General features: G+C 34.0%; 1 protein-coding gene across 3 annotated transcripts in view; it reads right to left on the bottom strand.

Annotated features, from left to right (window-relative positions):
- The window catches only part of Urm1 (Ubiquitin-related modifier 1), a 134,065-nt gene that overhangs the window by 20,996 nt on the left and 93,122 nt on the right, over positions 1-19,947 (bottom strand). For 2 of the 3 annotated variants that reach the window (XM_090369258.1, XM_090369259.1), the window contains exon 3: positions 2,338-2,419. In XM_090369258.1, the coding sequence (XP_090225384.1) occupies positions 2,338-2,419 (82 nt within the window). Of the gene's footprint in view, positions 1-2,337; positions 2,420-19,947 lie in introns of those variants that run through there. The other variant, XM_090369260.1, reaches the window with a different exon arrangement.

Genomic DNA, 19,947 nt, shown 5'->3' with positions numbered 1-19,947 from the left:
TGCGTTATACACCTGAAGGATATTTAGTGAAATTTCATCCCTACACTGGTGCAGGGTGGCAGGAAAACCTCTTCATTCTTCAGTAACAGAAAGACTTTACTTGGGCTTTGTACCTCTGGGAGCTTGTATTTATATGGATAATTAGTTCACTTCCCTTTCTCTGATGGAACCATTAGAAGTAATAGAATAGAGCAAGGTGCTTGTTGTGCAGTTGAAGAAAAAGCAAGCAGAATTACTCTTCTAAGGTGGAATGATAATAACCAAGTTACTTTAGTGATAAATTTGAAGGAAGAAAAGATTTCTGATGTAGGAAGCTGTAAGAGATGGAAGAAAGCAGAATGAAAGCAAGTAATTGTGCCTCAACCCAATATTGTGAAGTTGTACAGCAAAACTAATGGGAGGGGTTGATCTTTTTGACAAAGTGAGAGGTCATTACTGAATTAGATTAAAAAAAAAAAAAAAAAAAAAAAAAAAGTTATAGGTTTCGATTTTGTCTCAATGGAAGCATTATCTGTGGATTTTATATTGCCATATAGAAAAGAATATTCCTCTCTTGGAGTTTACTCGATAAATAGTCATTGCACTGCTTGCTGCTTAGAAAATAAACGAGGAGTTTGTCCTAAAACAAAGAAATAAATTCAAGAACTGACCTAATTTGATTGCAAAGAACATCTGGTCAACAGAAATAATACTCAGAGTCAGTGTGCAGCATGTAAAAAATGTGCCAAATGCAATGTTGGACTTCATCCTAATGCATTTTTGTACTTTATCATCAGTAAATGTTTTTGTGCTCTTTGTAATATCAATAATCAACGTTTAGTGTATGTTTTGATAAAGAAATGATAAAAGAAAATTTTCCTTTATCACTAATTTTTAGGAATTTGAAAACATTATTGCCCAAAAGTTAGTTTAGTTAAAATTTGTTTAAAAATATATAGTTTTCACTCTTTTTGCCCAATATATCATACGGGCAAAAAGATAGTGAAAACTATATATTTTTTAAAAAAAATTTAACTAAACTAACTTAAATATACTATACTAAATATAATATTTCAGTTTCAATAAAAAATTCAAACTTTTTTAATTTTGGACATTAATGGGTTAATGAAGTTTTTCTGTATATTACTAGGCTACCAGTATAAGATATACATAGAATTTGTCAAGTAAACATTTCATTTCACTGAAGTGAGGTTAATCAGAGAGATTCAAAGTGCACATGTCAGGGATGCTAGCATATGAAACTGTGCCAACCCCCCACCAAACAAACTGCAATTATAATCCCAAAATGCAGTTTCTGTAAGCTGACATACAAAAACCCCAGTGCAAGCCAGTGTTTTCAAGCCATGGAGTAAAAAAGTTGTACATTTCATAACTTGAAATAATATAAAATTATTCATTTTATAATTTAAACAAAATAGTTATTCTTTTATTTTAACTCTGAAGTGGGCACACCTTTCACCTCTTTGATCAAAGCACAATCACACAAAAGTTCTGTATTTAATAACCTTGAAATTATTCAAGAATAGTTTAAAGTTTCACTTTGTAATGTCATTATTTATTTTAGCACTATAGACAACTATGAATAATGAGATTTTTATATTTTTATATTTTGAAAAATTGATATTTTTAAATAATTGCAGGGAAGTCCTACAAACTTGTCAGCATCCTGCAGTACCCTCAAGCCATGTGGAGTGGGCTTCAGTAGTTGACTTGTGCACTGCTGGCTGGTAGTGTTGGTACTGTTATGCTTCCATTTCACAATAAATTCAGCAAACAGTCATTCTGGATGGTGTATGCATGAATCGACAAGCCAGCAATTTGACATCCAACAATAACACCCTTCTCAAAATCAGTCAGCTAGGCTCTCCATGCCATAATGAGAATAACTAACATGTGGCTTCATATGCCCTCTTTATATACCAGTCCAAATCATTTGTTTATCCAGGAAGTTCCAATGGACTATATCTGGATACATTTTTGGAGGGTAATGTATATTTCAATTAGTGGATGAATATGATAAAAAAAATGATATGCCAACTTCTTGATTACTGTTCAATTTTTTTTCCATTTTATATGGTTGTCTCAACTGTTTATATTCTCTACATTATCTCTTACCTCATATTGCTTTTAACCATATTAGTTATTTTTACACTAAAAAGTACACCAAGCCATCTGTGATATTTTATGATACGTATTGCTCCAGGTTCAGTTTGCACTATACAAGTAAGAAACATTCATAAAAAACAACTTCTATATATCACAAACTTAACTGAAAAATATAGAAAAGTTCTAGAAAATCCTTAGGGCATGGCTAAATGAAATCAGTTACAAACTTACACACTTTCTCCCTGAATAAAGAACTCTGGTCTTTCTGTCAGGACATTTTCTTTCATCCACTGAATAAGATTCCTAACTGTCCCTATCAATATACAGAAACAGTATTATATATTTAAATCTTTATTGCTTAAGAGAATTAAGAAAATACCTCATAAAATCAGAAAAGCAAAACAAGTTATCAATCAGTTAAAGTTTAACAATCAACTCTTAGACTTGCAAAGAATTTAATAAAAATATTAGCATATGTTTTTCAAGCCACAGTGCACACTAGTTTATATTAAATATTACACTGTGTTGCACATAGTAAAAATCGATGATGAAAGCAAGGTTACTGAAGTCGTGAGCCCCTTCTGGCTTCTGAGTGTCTATTTCGCTACACAAAACTTGGAATAAATGGAATAAGATGGGGCAGTACTAATTCATAAAAATTAAAAATAAATACATGAACAAAAAAAAAAATGCATATTGAGAGGACGGGGAGGTGGAATTGAAACTGAAGGAAACTCACAGTTATTTAGAGGTCTAAATGATTTTTAAAACAATTTTGTAACAAGCATAATTTGCTCAACTAAGAACACCTGAACTGTGACTCACCCATCAGGAATCTTAAAAATAAGTTCCCTGCTTAAAATAAATTGATCTTTCTATAAACATCAGTTACGAAGAATGCATTCAAAAATAAAAAAAAATCCAGCGCAACCTCAATATAATGCTGGTGTCAGAGGACAACTTTAACACCCACATTATATAAATTACATACATTATAGCCAAACCTACCCAGCTTTTTCTAATTTTTTTAACATGAATACACAATGAATAAAAGATGACCTACTAAGCAAATATTTTTATATATGAAAATTTCATTTTGCACATGTCTTTTTATATACCTTATATTAAGTCGCTGCCTCTGTCATCAAATCTGCTGATAACTTTTTCAGTCACTTCTAATATGAGAATAGAAGGCTGAAACTTTGTACATATTCCTAATTCACATGAAAATGCATTCTATCAAAATTTGAGCTAAATCTATCAAGTGGTGCACTGTGAAGCCATTGCATGTCATATATATGCTACCTGGATTTATATCTGACCCGGATTCGGACCTTGTTCCCACTTCTTATCTGGTTAGAACGGTGTAATTTTGTAAACAATCTCTTTTGAAGTAATAACATTTCCAATTAAATTTGAGCTAATCCATTGCATGGTCCACTGTGCAGCTATTAACATGCCTCATATCAGCTACCTGCTTTACATGGCTGTATGCACGTAATACATACATATACTGTAAAGTGTGCAAGATTTTAACGTCTATCCTTGCACTGTGTAAAGATTTTTTGTTGGCGAAAATATTTTCACATAAATTTTCAATCATACTTTATTTATAAAACATGTATGAAAATTTCTTTTCATAAAAAATAATATAAAAAACAAGTTTTTGAAAAGTATATCTGAATTCCGATAAAATATAAGGTATGGCCTTTATCGATTTTTAAAATGAGGCATTTTACATTGCAGGGCAAAACCTTATATTTTATTGAAATTAAGGTATATTTTTGAAAAACTTGTTTTTTTATATTATTTTTCTTTCTCTTCTTTTAGTTTTATCATTTTGGCATCAGTGAACGGAATGGGTTGAATGTTTTAAATGGCAAATGCACATAATACTTGTCTCTTTTTTTTTAATAATACTGTACTCGAAAATAAAAATTTTAAGCAATGCTTTATACTTAAAAAATAAAATTTCAAAATCATCAATTTCTTATGATTCCACACTTCCAAATAAGACATGCTTACAAGGGATCCTATTTACAGTACAGTGTATAAATCGGAAAGGAACAACTCAGCCATGTAATCATAGGCTACATAATCTAACAACCACTGCAGTTAAGTGGTCATATGCAAGGGTATTTAAAAAGTGCTTTTTTCTCCCCCACTAACAGGTGCCCCTTGATTTTCATGATTAAAGTATTTCTGGAAATTGTGTACACAAAAATTACATTTCAGAAATCATTTTCCACAGAAAGTGCAATACAGCTAGATTACATTCTATGTAATCAGACATACTAAGAGACCCCACCCTCAAGGATACACTTTGGGTTATAAATAGCACAAATGAATTTTACAATATTGCAGTATAATTACAAAGTCAGTACTGTTTGAACTGAAAAAGATTGCATAAATGGCAGTTTTTGCCATTCTAAATGCGATTTCATCCTTGAAAAAAAAAAAAAAAAAAAAAATGTTCACATGCTGTTTATAATTTATAACTGAATATATTGCAACGAAGAAATATGGTAGCAATTTCTCCTCTTCCCTCGACGATCTGAATGTTCAGTTTTGCAAGTACAGGAACTCCCTGATGTACACAATACTCGACTTTACATAAGTTTTTGCCGGCCGGTACAAACTTAAAATAATCGTGGAAACGTATTTTGCATGTGTAGGAATAAATGGAGGTATTGTGAAAATTTTGCTATATTACTAAGCTGTTTATCTCTTTAAAAGGTCACATTTATAATGGAAATTGCACTACTCTTTCATCGTTATCATATGTTCCGTTATAATGATCAATTTTGAATGCCTTTGCGATATTTTTTAAAAAAAACATTTCTGGAGGTGACTAGCATGAAACAATAAAAACAATTTGCACTTTCTGGTTTATTGGGCCTTTCTGTTAGTGCATCTAATTATAAACGGGTAGCAAACTTGATCTTATTGCATTTGCAATAATTCCGATAACTACAATTGTGTACTTTTTTACGCTGTTATGGAGAAATGTGTTCCCCATTCACTGAAATCTTCAATCATATAAAAAACAAATTTTCAGAATTCTCTTCATTCCTATGCAATCAACGAAAAGTGTAAGTGTTAGCAGTGCCAGGAAAAGAAACAAAATTGATTTAGAAATGAAGATGAAAATGATTAAGTATGAAGGACAAAGTTTGTCATCTATTGCATGGGAATTAGGTCTTGCTGTTTCAACAGTGAATACTATTTTAAAGGACAGTGCAAGTATAAAAGACCATGTCAAAGGAACAACGCACTTAAGATCAACAGTGATCACAAAACAGCTTTCAGGTGCTATATCGAAGATGGAACAGCTGTTAATAATATGGAATGGAAAATCAGATTCAGAAGCAAGTGCCCCTGAGTCCAATGGCCATTCAAGCAAAAGAAACAAGTATTTATAAAGATATTAAGGATAAGTACGGTGAACCCCAACCCAAGTTCATGGCAAGCAACGGGTGCTTTAATAGGTTCAAGCATCGCGCTGGTTTCCACAAAATTGATTTAGAAATGAAGATGAAAATGATTAAGTATGAAAGACAAAGTTTGTCATCTATTGCATGGGAATTAAGTCTTGCTGTTTCAACAGTGAATACTATTTTAAAGGACAGTGCAAGTATAAAAGACCATGTCAAAGGAACAACGCACTTAAGATCAACAGTGATCACAAAACAGCTTTAAGGTGCTATATCGAAGATGGAACAGCTGTTAATAATATGGATGGAAAATCAGATTCAGAAGCAAGTGCCCCTGAGTCCAATGGCCATTCAAGCAAAAGAAACAAGTATTTATAAAGATATTAAGGATAAGTACGGTGAACCCCAACCCAAGTTCATGGCAAGCAACAGGTGCTTTAATAGGTTCAAGCATCGCGCTGGTTTCCACAACGTTAAAAGTATGAGGTGAGGTCGCCAGTGCCAATTCTGCAGCTACAGAGAAATTTTGTGATGTGTTGTAAAAAATTATTGATGAAGGTGGCTATTCAATGCAGCACATTTTCATTGACGAGACTGCTCTGTATTGGAAAAAAATGCCAGATCGAACATGCATTGCCAAAGAGGAAAATACAATGCCAGGTTTCAAGGCATCAAATGATAGGGCCACGCTCTTGCTTGGTACTAATGCAGCGGGAGATTACAGATTAAAACCTCTACTTGTATACCATTCTGGAATTGTGTACTTTTTTACGCTGTTATGGAGAAATGTGTTCCCCATTCACTGAAATCTTCAATCATATAAAAAACAAATAAAAAACATTTAGGGGCATCAATAATGCCACCCTACCCATGCATTTCCAATCGAACCAGAGAGCATGGATAACAATATCTCTCTTTGAGGATTGGTTTAAATGCTACTTCATCTCCGAGGTTGAAAAATATTGTAAAGACAACGACGTTTGTTTCAAGATTTTGTTTCTATTAGATAATGCTCCTGGAAGTCCTACGCAACGAGATGATTTCAATTTGAATGCGAGTCATATTTCTACTGCCAAACATGACTTCACTCATCCAACCTACGGATCAGGGTGTTATTTCGAATTTAAAAGCATACTATTTATGCACAGCATTTGCTCAGGCATTGTCTGCAGTAGGTGTTAAGAAAAATTTTACGTTAAGAGACTTGGAAATCTTACAATATTTACCACGCCATCTTAAACATTAATAAGGTCTGGGCAGAAATTACTAAAAGTTGTTTAAATGGCACATGGAAGAAAATATGCCCATAGAAAATATGTAAAGGTTGCAGAGCTATTTCAGTTGGAGGGTGATGCCAAAGACATGGAGTTAATAGAGGAAGAAGAAGGAATTATCTAACAAAGAACTTATTGACTTGAAGGCAGTGATGGTGAAAGAAGAAAATGCTGACAAAGCTCAAGATGAATGCAATGAGGAGCTGAGATGCTTCATCACCAGAGAGATGGCAATGGTGAGGGTTAAGAAGATGGATCTTGACAGCGAATGATTCTTAAAAGTTAACAGAAGGGTGAATGATATGCTTGCTTGCTACAAAGAAATCCATGATGAAAATAAAAAAGCCACCATCAAGTCATCCATTAATATGTTCTTTCATAAGGTTGAGCAGTTGCCCATTCTAAATCTCCACAGCCCTCAACCTCTGCAGCAAGTGTACTTATCAGCTGAAGACATTGACAGGCATAATGTCAGTAAGAGTCAAAACTTACTGACATTATGCCTGTCTCCTCTCTTTTTTTTGTAATCTTATAATTTAAATTTTTTTTTAAAATTGCACGCTTTTATAATTTTTCCTGGGCATGAGATAAAAAATTTAAAATACAATAAATAATTCTATTTACATGTTCGTCAAACATTTCTTTTTTGATTCAATCAATTCAGCAAGCATAGTTGTGAGTGCTGCACAAGCACAGGGGAAATTCCCCGACTTACGTAGCATTCCACAACCCTTACGTAAGTCGGGGAGTTCCTGTATCCCGTGTGCAATCAATGTTTTATCGACATATTTTTTGTTGCATCTCTGAGCAAGAGAGGGAAGAAACTAAACATCTATAATTACTCTTAGATAACTACTGTTTATAAAAATTCAATGAGCTAATTGAGGCAATATACTTCAGTAGAGAATGCAGTAAGCCAAGTAGTCCACTTTGAAAACCATTGCAGTAGCTGGTTTTGCTCTGTGAGTTTTTTTTGCTATGTATACCTTGTTGTAAGAAACATTCTTACAGTGAAATTTCCCTATGATTTTCACCCTCTTTAATCATGCAATTTGTTCTCCAAAAACAGGCAAGTTAGAAATTATATAAGATATATTATAGCTGGGTCCATAAAGGATATCTAATCAAAACTCAGGATTATGGCAATTAATTCCACTCACATAGTGGTCTAGGAATTGCTACCAGAAAAATTATATTCCTTACTATTTTTATCAAATATTTCAAAACTAGTAACACTGTAATAATTACATCTATTTAATGGCCGACCGGGCTAGTCGAGTGGGTAAAGTACCTGCCCGGCAACCCAAAGGTCGCGGGTTCGATTCCCGCCTCGGGCTTGGATCAAAGTACTGCAAAAACCTTGGGCGGTGCAATATGGCCACAGAAGCCGATGCGCCAACAACTACCAAATCAAAAAAAAAAAAAAAAAAAAAACATCTATTTAACTTGGGTACTTCTTAAATCTAATGATGACTATAATCTGTAAATGAACAGAAATAAAAGTTAGAGTTGCCTAAAAAGGCAACCCTAACTTGGGAAGCCAGGATAAACTTACTGACACTGAACTTGAATTTTTGAATGTTGTAATTTTCAGGAAACATGCGCTGAGGAATGGTTACAAACTCTTTGAACTGACAAATCTCAATAAACTAGATATAATGTAACTGAGTACCACTACCTGATTGCAATGTTTTTTTTTTGTAATAATGTATTTGTGTAGGATATTTCTTTTAAACATATCTGAGCTTAAAGGATATTTTTGCCTAAACTGCAAAAGGAGTTTACTGACACATGGGTTAGTGCAATTTGCATAATTTTTATTTTTTATGTGTAGATATAAAATGATCATCTACCCAGGTAGATGAACTGGCATCATTTTAATTATATCTCATTGTGAATACCTTCACAATGAGTTTCCATGGTATTGCACTACCTTGAATAAGTAACGCTTCACCAATGGAGAAGACTATTGTTACTTATTCTCAATGGATACCACCACCCAGATGGCACCGTTTCAAGGCTTTTTGGCCTCTCTTTGATGGGTGGGTAGGTACCCTGGTGTTGCAATGAGATAAAATTAAAATTATGCTAATTCATCTAACTGGGTAGATGGTCATTTTATACCCACATATAAAAATGATGCAAAAGCACTAACCCATGTCAGTAAACTCCTTTGCTATTTGTTATTTGGTTTTTTAGGAGCATTAGCAACTAAGGACATATTGCTCCGGGAATATGCGGGGGTCATTCCCTGACCTTTCCGCATCCTCCGTATTTGGTGGTGACGGGCTCGAACCTTGGTCTAATCAAGAAGCGTGTGCTACGCACTGCTGCTCCTTCCCACCTGGCTACGGAGGTGACTATGTCAGTAAACTCCTTTGCAGTCAGCAAAAATATCCTTTAGTCTAAATCAGTGCACACCATTAGGCATCTTTCATATTGTGGAGTTATATTTCATAACTGGGTTGTCATTATTGAAACACCAGGGTATCTGCCCACCGAAAAAAGGCCAGTAAGCCTCGAAACGGTGCTGTCTGTGGGAGCTTGATGCTGCCTGAGTTACCGAGAATGGGTCACAACAGTCTTCTCTGATGGGGGAAGCGTTGCCTATTCAAGGGATTTATGAGTGAGGAGTAACTGCCTCCTTCAACAGCATTTCTTATTCCTCCTCTCCTACTATCACTTTCCTCTACCTTTTTGCTTTCCTAAGTCTAATAGGGACAGATATGTGGATAACACAGTTTTTTATCCCATACCATTTTACAAATAGTACTGTCTGGGTGGTGTTATCCACCAAGAATAAGTAAGAATAATCTTCTCTATTGGTGAAGAGTTACTTATTCGAGGTAGTGCAATACCATGGCAAATTGTTGTGAGATATAATTAAAATTATGCCAATTCATCTACCTGGGTAGATGGTCATTTTATACCTAAATGTATAAAAATTATGCAAATTGTAATAACTCACATGTTAGTAATATCAAAGTTTACAACTTGAATACTGTAAAACAACCCAACTCATCAATCACTAGTATTAAAAATTACATGGTATTAAACTTTGAAAATATCTGTTTTGAAATAACTGAAATGAATAAGCAAAACTGGAAGTTGTGGATAAATTAACCATATCTGTCCATTTTCCTGAAATACAAAGTTGGCAATACTGCACAGAAAAAAGTTATTTCAGAAAGCAGAAGTTGAAATAAATGAAGATTCAGTGAGGTCTGGATTGGTATAGAAGACAGAGGAATTACTGTTACCAATTTTTTGGATATAGAGGATGTGACATTTGCAATATGCTTATGCAAAGAAAGGCCAGAGGATTAAACCAAGTCAAGAAATATGGCCTCATCTAAAAATCTGAGTACTCTTCAAGATAAGAATGGGAAGAGTAGATTTCCTTTTTATACAAAATAAGACAGGATTGGTTTTAGAGGAATGGAAGTTGAGGAACTTGGGTTGGATATTTGAACAGTGGTAATCATTTGTGTGGAGTAAGATTTATCAAACTGGAACATACAATGTAGTATACTATCATCTAGAAAACTATGAATCAGATTTTTATTCAATGGAAGAAGGTCATTGGTATCCAAGAGAAAAATAGTGCGTTGAAAGACCTTGAGGTACTCCACTATCAGCTGGGAATCAAACAATAGACTGCTACATCAGAAGTTGATTAGAAGATCATTATGCCAAACCAAATCAAATAATTAAAACAATTCTTCATTTACATTGTACTGCCACTGCATCCAGAGGAATTTACAACTTGTAACATTTTATAGCATATAAAGCAATGCAACATTCAATCCATAACCGGACATGCCAGTGTTTTGCTGTTCCTTACATTTGCACTCAGCTAATGGGGTAAAAAGTTACCCCATTTATAATCTTAAAACTCAGAAAAAAATAATTCATAATTGCTCACTTTTTGATTTCACCTTAATTTTAAAAATATTATGAACAACTATGAAAAAACCCATTATTTACGATTAAAAACATATTTTTAATTATTTTTTGAAAATAAAACACCTCTGCAGTGCTGTAGATAAGTTTTTCTTTCCTCTGTTATATGGGAATTTTGAATATTATCTTGCTTATTATCTTTGACTGAAATGTCAACTTAAAAACTGATGTGCTTCAATTGTATGCCAGCTGTTATGCTACCTAGCTTCCATGACAGAAAGCCAGACGGAGTAACAAATGACTAGTATATACAAATGACTCTAGTACATTAGTACTAGAGTCATTTGTACTCTAGTACACAAGTGTAAAGAGTGTGTGCTTCAAGAATTGGGTGTGAGACATGCTACTAAATTCATGTTTTGCAGGATGTGCATACAGTTACTGAAAATAGATTTAACTTGACCCTGCATTTTTCCTAATTGTATGATAACAGAGATTTATGAAACTTAATGGTTAAATTAAGGAAAACACTTTTATTAAAAGTGTACTGGAGTTTAAGGCTGGACTGGGTAGACAAGGAGCACAACATTCCTAAGTTCATGTGGGGACTATGGGCATGGACTATCCATGCCCATACCATGGTTAAAGCAGGCATATCAAATTTCTAATAAACTGATGTAACCAATAAAAGTTAAAGAATTGGTCCATTAGAAGGAATGAAGAAAAAGAACGGCTTTTTTTTTAAGGTAAAATAAATCTTACGCACTGTTTTAAAAATATCCACTAATAATTTTATTTTTTATTTTTAGGAGCATTAGTAACTAAGGCCATATTGCTCCGGGGATATGTGGTTGTCATTTCCTGACTTTTCCGCATCCTCCATATTTGGTGGTCACAGGCTCGAACCCCGGTCTAATCAAGAAGCTTGTGCTATGCACTGTTGCTCCTGCCCACCTTTTTTACCTCCATAAGGTACCACCTTATGGAGGTACCTTTTTTATCCTGAATAAACTCTTGGATCTTTTAAATCCTAAACAAATGCCTTAAGGTTAACAATGTGCTGTGAATCTTGAGTTCTTCCAAACTTTTTTACTGAATTTATCCCAAGATGAGCAACAACAAGCCAAAAACATTATGTGATTGGTTCAACATCAGCAAACCCATATTGCCAAATTAATTCAACTGAAAGGTTTGAGATTGTGTAGGAGCTGGAACTTTGTGTGTTGTTTTAAAATGTCTTTTCATAAAAAGATCTGTTACTTTTTACACAGCCCTTACATATAACAATTTTTTTTTTTAACTTAATTTCATTATCTTTCATCAAAGAGCCTACTTTCCCCTTGATAAAATGCAAACTATGTTGAAATGACACTTGAGAAGTATTTTCTTTAAACTTCTTTGAACCAATCCATCTCGATACTAATTACACAGATCTGCCCCACAACAGGCCAGATTCATATAATTTGAATGATTTGTGTTTGAGATGAGAATAGCTGTCCCATAAGCAAATAAAATTATAATATTTTGTGAACCCTCCTTCCATATTTCCCTCTAATTGTTTTCCTCAGTGCATGGGAATGAATATCTTTTTGGATGCTTACCATACACTGTTGCATGGCAAGTAACCATACAAAAATAATTAACAATTAATCATTGATAATAATAGCTATTAGATTAAGTAGATTTTACAAATATAAACTTAAACTTTATGAAAGCCATTCTTGACAATTTTAACAAACTGAACTACGGAGTGAACATTTGGAAAATAATCCTTGTCTCCCATACATCCTTTACCGGCAGTAATACTATACAATCTCTTATCGCTGAGGGTTAGTAGGGAACAATTCACAGAAATTATTTTCAGGAAACATTTTCACTGAAAATAATTTCTATGAATTGTTTGGGTTGTAGTTCTAAGTTTTCCTGCACACACAATTCCTAACAGATATAAAGCATAATTTATATTCCAGTAATAGAAATACGCAAGCCCTTCGTGAGAAGGGAGTCTCTTGCAGGCTGGGACCCGGGTGTGGCCATGTTTGGCTGCATTCCAGAATGTAGTGCATACCCAAAAAGTTCAGTAAATAGCATTTTCAAATCTACTGCATGGTCATGAAGCTTAGAGAGAACCCTGTTTCCTTGCATGCCAATTAACATACCAGTGATACTGAGGTCATTGCAGATATTCCATTGATGAGTGCTGTATTGAATTGCACTGGGTAGTCTTTATTGTTATAGAATGTTTTCTTTAGGCAAAAACAGAGTGGGCAATGGGGATGGATAACTTTAAAGTTCCTTTTATGCAAGAGCAGCTTTCACACCTCATTGTGAGGAGGTACCATTCAGATATAATGTGCAGTTGTGACAATTCCCTAAAAGCTCCACTGATATCATGGCAGTAGCAGAGTAGTTCATTTAGTATAAAGAATGATGGCTAAACTTGGTTTCTTTTTTGACAGTGAGGCACTTTAATGTTCTTTTTAACCAAGTGTTTCTACTTTAGTCTTGAGGCAAAATATCTTTGGAGATAAAGAGAGGGCTAGATCTCTAATGAGGTAACTCAATTCATCTTGGGTAAACATGTCTGATGTCTCTTCGTCCAGTGTGTGATCAGGATTGGCTGAAGTTCTCAGGTCTTCACTAATTGCACCTTCAACCTATCCGTTTAGCCTTCTAAAGTTGCTGAATTCAGATTTGGATAAACAATCTTCTGTCTATCCAGTTACATTCACATTACGAAATGTAATAATCACCATTATGGTCTTATGGCTTCCTCCATATCATGGGTATGGAAAACAGCAACTTTTTTTTTTTTTTTTTTTTTGTTCACCATAATCCATTCGAACAAGGTAATGTCTATGCCTTATTCTGGTCACCTAAAGGACAGACAAAGTATAACTGGTAAAGTTTATGAATATCCACTGTGATTGTACACTATTATGATTTAGTTAGGAAGAGCTGCATACATAGCAGTATTTGTTGGGCTGATTTTTACACTTCTGAGGCATGACGATAAAAGTGTTTCAGTAATTCACCAGACCTTACTTGAAACAATTTATAATCAAATATTTAAATTATGAAATAACAGGAACAGATACATTTAAGCTTGGTAAATGTATAAAGAATAATAAATAAATAATAATTATATTCATATAGTCTGGATGAAGAGGTATAAAACTGGTATAATCATTTCATCACAAAAGCTACACACACTGTAGGAAAACTGAAAACAGATTTGGAATCAGCATTCAAAGATCTATCTAGTCCCATTTCTACAATTAAAAATATTTGCTACCCTGTGTTATTAGAAGGAATGGTCAATGGAAGTAATACAACAATATGGAGCATACTGCAATTAGCTTATATCCAAATCTCCAGCTTTGTTTTCTCCCTATGCTAAAGCCCACATCAATTATAAAACTATTATTAATCAATCCAAACTCAATTTTGAACAGTCAGAGAGTAATAAACTTGCTTCTTGTCTGAATCATAGCTGAGCCTTGCAGTCTCTTGCCAAAGCTACCAATGCAACTTCTGTCCATTTTTACTTCTACCATTCTTACAACCTGATGCTTCTATTGTACTGCCAGCTAAAGATAAAGCTAACTTATTAGCATCTACTTTTCTTCCAATTCTTATATCAACGACCTTGGTGAATCAACTCAACTCCTACCATACCAAATGCACTCTACTCAATGCATCCTGTGGCTTCAAACAAGAGCATGTTACAAGAATTCTGAACAAGCTCTAGGTTCTTATAGCATTTTCCCACTTATTCTCAAAACCTGTCTCTGAGATTGCTTGCGTTTTATACAGTCTTTACACTTGCTTTTTCCTTCTGCTTCAAAATGCTCATATTCAGCTAGTTCCATTGCACTTAACTCTTCCCAAAATTATACAATTCCTTCAACCACTAACTATTAACTATCTTGAACAATTCCATCTGATCAATAATCGCCAATACAGATTCTTCCAGAACTGACCCACTGTGATATACTGGCTTATATTACTAATCTTTGGACAAACTCTATGGGAAAAGATTAGTGAAGCTGTTCTTAGACATTTCCAGAGTTTTTGATTATGGATGGTATAAAGGTCTTCTAAACAAGCTCCATCTTATGGACTGACAACTGTGTTTTGCAAATGGATATACAGTTTTCTCTCTGATCTCACTGGATGATGGTAAAAGACTGTCTTCTAATTCATTAACTAATGCTGCAACCCCAAGATTCTGTTTTTTTTTCTGATTAAGATTTCAAGTCAGCAAAAGAAGGTAATATTAATGACCTTCTGATAACTTAAAATCTGAACCACTCAGCCACAATGAAATTCTCCAGATCTGATAAGACATTGGAAGAGGGCAGTAACTTTCAAGATTTGTTTAAATGCCAAAACAGGTGATGAGAACTGGATCTTCCATCATGACCCACATTTTAAATACCTGTCTATGGAATGAACACATCCATCATCTCCAGTGAAGAAAACCTCAAATTGCCAGATCAATACAAAAAAATAAATAAATAAATAAAATTTATGGGGAGACACAGAAGGCCAATTTTTGGTATGTTTTATGATAAAAGCAAAACCATAAATAAGGAAAGATATTGGCAAAAACGTGATAAACTTAATAGGGCTATAAAAAAAAAAAAAAAAAAGTGTGTGCTGAGCACACAGTGGAAGTTAAGTGAAACTTCTTCAGGCTAACATTTATCACTTGACTGAGGATCCCATATTGACTGTATGAATGCCACAGGCAATGAATCTGCACGAATAGGAGCCTCGAAAATATGAGACATTCCATTACCAAATCTAGTTTTGGCAAGTGCTGCGGCAACAGATGATATTTAAAACCATTTGATTTCAACAGAGCTGAAATCACTTTGTTCCTGAGAGAGCCAACTGCTGTTACAGGCTGACATTTGACTTGAATCCTCATTTGGAAATGCTATTTGAAGAAGAGCCTCATCTCGAGCTGCTACAATCTTCACATCATTCTTGAACCAAAGCCGTTCACACATGCACCAGACTGAACCGAAATCATTATGTGTTGAAGGATTTGATGGACTTCTGGCAGTCGGTTTTGGCTTCTTTGCCTTTCATTTACTTCCCGCTCCTTTGTTCAACTCCATGCTGTAATTTCTTTCACTGTCGAAATAGCTTAGATATCTCCTTTGTACTCAATGGAGGTGGTTTGGCGGCCGTATTGCACATATACGTGCTCTATATGCATTACAATGCTCACTATTAGTTTTCGGCATGTTGAATTATAAATTTTTTTCCATTAAATTTTTTTTTTATTAAATACAGTTGAGAATGATGAAAGAAATAGAATGATGCAATCAGGAGGGGTACTGATTGGGTCATGCATCGCTCGTGCCTGGTACGGAGTGATACAACAGTGAAGTGAGGGGATGAATCATTTTATGTTGCATTTTCTTGGCGATTTTTGTCAATTCATGGACGCATTGCATGTGTATGTTACACTATACACCTTACAACGTTCACTACAATGGATCCCAGCTTTATGATTGGTTCACTGTATGATGAAATCACTTGACGATGGACACTCCATAACAAAATACTGTTCACTATATGATACGTAGTAAGCACTGATCACTGTGATCACATTTACAAACTGAATTTTAATTCTATTAACAGAGATTCTAATAAGCGAAACAGGAGGAATATTATCCACAGGCTATAAAAGTAAAGATATAAAGCACTGATTTACATTTTATTACCTTACCAATTAACAAAATTAAAATACGTGAAAATTGGAAGAATCATTTTCACTGGTTAACAAAAGGGAAAAAAAAAAGAAAGGCAAAAAGTCAATTACATTGCATATTCCTAGGTGGGCACCTTAACTTTGGTGATCGCATGAGAACTGGGACATTTATTTAGCTAGTATGATAGTTAGCTGTTCAGAGTGCCTGTAATGCATTTACTTATGGCAATGGTCACATTTTCGTTGTGTTTTTTGTCAATCAACGAATGTAAGTTACTCCTATCTGAAAACTGCCTGGAGTGCACCTAAAGAAGTTTCACTTCAAAATTTAGGCTCTAAGAGGGCACCAAATCACAGTACACTATGATAATGTCAGACCACACACTGCCCATGACTCAGATGAAGACGACTGCACACCAATGGTAGAGAGTTTTGTCTCATTCTGCATGCAACCAGGACTTTGCTCTGTCTGATTTTTTTTATGTTTGGACCTATGAAGAGATATTTGTGAAAATCATTTTTTTGAGTGGTCAAGGACTGAAAAAAGAGTGACCTGCTGGCTTCGACAGCAGGGTCCATCCTTTTACCACAGTACATATGTGAGTTGGAAAGAACAATGGTAAACATGTATTAATAAACAAGGTGGATATATAGAATAATTTATGCATGCTTCCCAGTGTTTATTTAATAAATAATATAAATTTCAACTAACTTGGTATCTGTCTGTCAATTTTATAACCAAAGAGACATTACTTATGGATCAACTCTTGTATATAAGCTTGCCTCCTTGGCATAATTTTTCTAATGCTAATACAGCAAAGCCCTGATAATTATTTGGGGTAATGGGGAGGGCAAGAACTAAAACCCAGAAGATAACTGAGAAAAACAGTTTCTCGGTTATCTTTTGGTTAATTCAAGTTATATTAGGATTCTCATAGGTGGATTTCATGTAAAAGAAAATAACACGATGTAAACAAATGAATACAGCCACATCTCAAAACATCAATGAACTAAACATTTTTCAAGAGTGTCATTTTGGTAGAAAGCCTATAATATGCTTCATTAATAATGCTTTTTAAGAAATTAATTTCATTATTTGAGAACAAACAAGGCATTTCAAACATTTATATGCATGTAACCCAATTTGAATAAATCTTTAATATTATTATAATTTTCTTTAGGTTTAAGAAAGCCATGTGTACTAAAGAATAGGAAGGCAAAATCACAGCTACTATAGTAAACATCTCAGAATAGTAAATGTTAATAATGTCTGCATGAGGTCTTAGACACACAGGATCATATACTGAATGTGTTTTTGGCTTGAATAACAAACTCCTATATGGATCTTACAAGTTTAATGACACCAAACATCAAAAAATACAGGCATTCAAAACTTTTGCATCTCTTGATGATTTGTACATGACAAGTAACCTCAAAGAGAAGGATAGATGACCTTGCAGTTTTCCTTTAGTAAAATACTTTTTTTTTCTTTCTTTTTTAAGTATTGGCCTTTTCTCATTTGGATATAATTTTCACACTTGACAACTTTTTTAGAAATCTAAAATCAGAAGACTTTAATAGTTCTAGTTTTAGATGAAATGGCATTCCCAGACTTATCTTTAGAATTAATGATAACTGATTAACACTTGTAATATGCTGAAGTGAATAGGTTATGTTGCCACGAAATGGAATGATTATTTTAAAACTTTTTGCTTGCTTCCCCCTCCCTCACCTAATTTCTTCAACTACATAGTACCAGCTATTCAAACTATGTTCCATAACCTGGTTCTAAGATGATTACAAAGCATCACTAGGCAAATTGAATACCACAAAACTGTCACTTAAATTCAACATATTTTAATAGTCTTTTACAAATTCTCCTCACAAAAATGAAATCTCTATATATTTAACACTTATTTAAAGAAAGTAACCTCTCTTTTAACAACAAACACAGCTACAACACAGAACAAACTACCAAACAACCAATAACAATGATGTGCTAATTTCTGCCCTCAGTCATTAATACTATTAACAAAAAAAACAACATTGATTTTAAGCTATTAAAAGTTAAATCATTATTAAAAAAATAAAGGGGAAACATACCTGTCATAATTCATGATATAAGAATTCCAGATATATTTTCTTCACTTAATGATGTGATGCAGAACACTTAAAGACATGGCAGTAGGCCTTTTGAGCCTTTTCAGGGAAACCAGCACTGAAAGTCTGTTCATAGCAATGACTTAAATCTCTATATTTTATGCAAGATTTATTCCATTATTATAAAATATTAAAATGATGGGATAAATCTTGACACCTGCACCATTACTGCCATTGGCTGAAAACACTGCACAACTCTAGCAGTTATAACTGATGGTATTTCAATCAATAGAGTTCTTGCCTCCACCTTTCCTGAACTGTACTTTTTAGTGATTTCTGATTTAGGAAACCATTTCACTGGGGACCATTATGATCTACTAACCATGAGAAGATAATGCTCCAAGATGTGCAGTAAAAATACACTGCCTGTGTAACGTTAATACAAATCTATATTTCTACTTTCGACAAAAAAGAAAGAAAAAATAGTTTTCTTTTTTTTACCCCCTCTCTTGGCACTTAATGCTATGAATGTATTTTACACAATTAATATGGTGGACAACATCACTTTTCATGGCACATGATATACATTAAACTGTAAAATGTATTTACATCAACAGCAGGATTTGTCTTCAAGAATTCATGCAAAAAGGTGTAACATTTCTCTCTTTATAAGATGTTTGCAAGATTTAAACTACACATCTAATAATGTCTTAATATTTGACTTGCATCCTCATTTGGAAATGCTGTTTGAAGAAGAGCCTCAAACTTGCCTTGCAATGGTAAGTATTACACCACTTTCAAATAGATGTCCTTCCTAAACTTGTTTAAAATATGAGATTGCTATGACAGCCAGTTCCAAGACAGTTGTAAAGAAGTTGTTCAATGAGAGCTGTATGCAGAATACCAAATCAGTTTCTCAAAGTTGTAATATAGCTAAAGCTATTTGTTTTCTATCAGCATTGCCAGATTTGATGAGGGATAGTTAATCCCAAAATAATTTGTCATAGTAGAACCTTATTGTTTTAAACAAATGAACAGTTTAAACTTCTGCAAGACCATCTTTCTGAAAACAGTGCAATACTAGAACAACTCATTACAAATGCAAGACTGTTCTGCTGTGAGAATTAAGACCACTGCAGTTCAACATGCTCACTGTCTCAACACATGCATAAAACAACAGTAGGAGTGATGTGGCACAACGTACAACTGTGTACAAAATGCACCCAAGTGATGTGATGAAGCGTAAAGGAATGTGAAATTAACGAGTATTCAGTATTAGCACACTGATCAAACACTTTGCAGTAATGCTTAGCTTTTGTTTATAGACTTGGCACACAGTTTTATTTGTTTTTTTCTTCTGTTGATGTTAATTTATGTATATGAACAAACCTTTTATGAAATT

This window comes from Mastigoproctus giganteus, chromosome 3 (genome assembly GCF_048544385.1).
Source record: "Mastigoproctus giganteus isolate SK-2022 chromosome 3, ASM4854438v1, whole genome shotgun sequence".
Taxonomy (NCBI): Eukaryota; Metazoa; Arthropoda; class Arachnida; order Uropygi; family Thelyphonidae; genus Mastigoproctus; species Mastigoproctus giganteus.
This window is presented reverse-complemented; position numbering and strand designations above follow the sequence as displayed.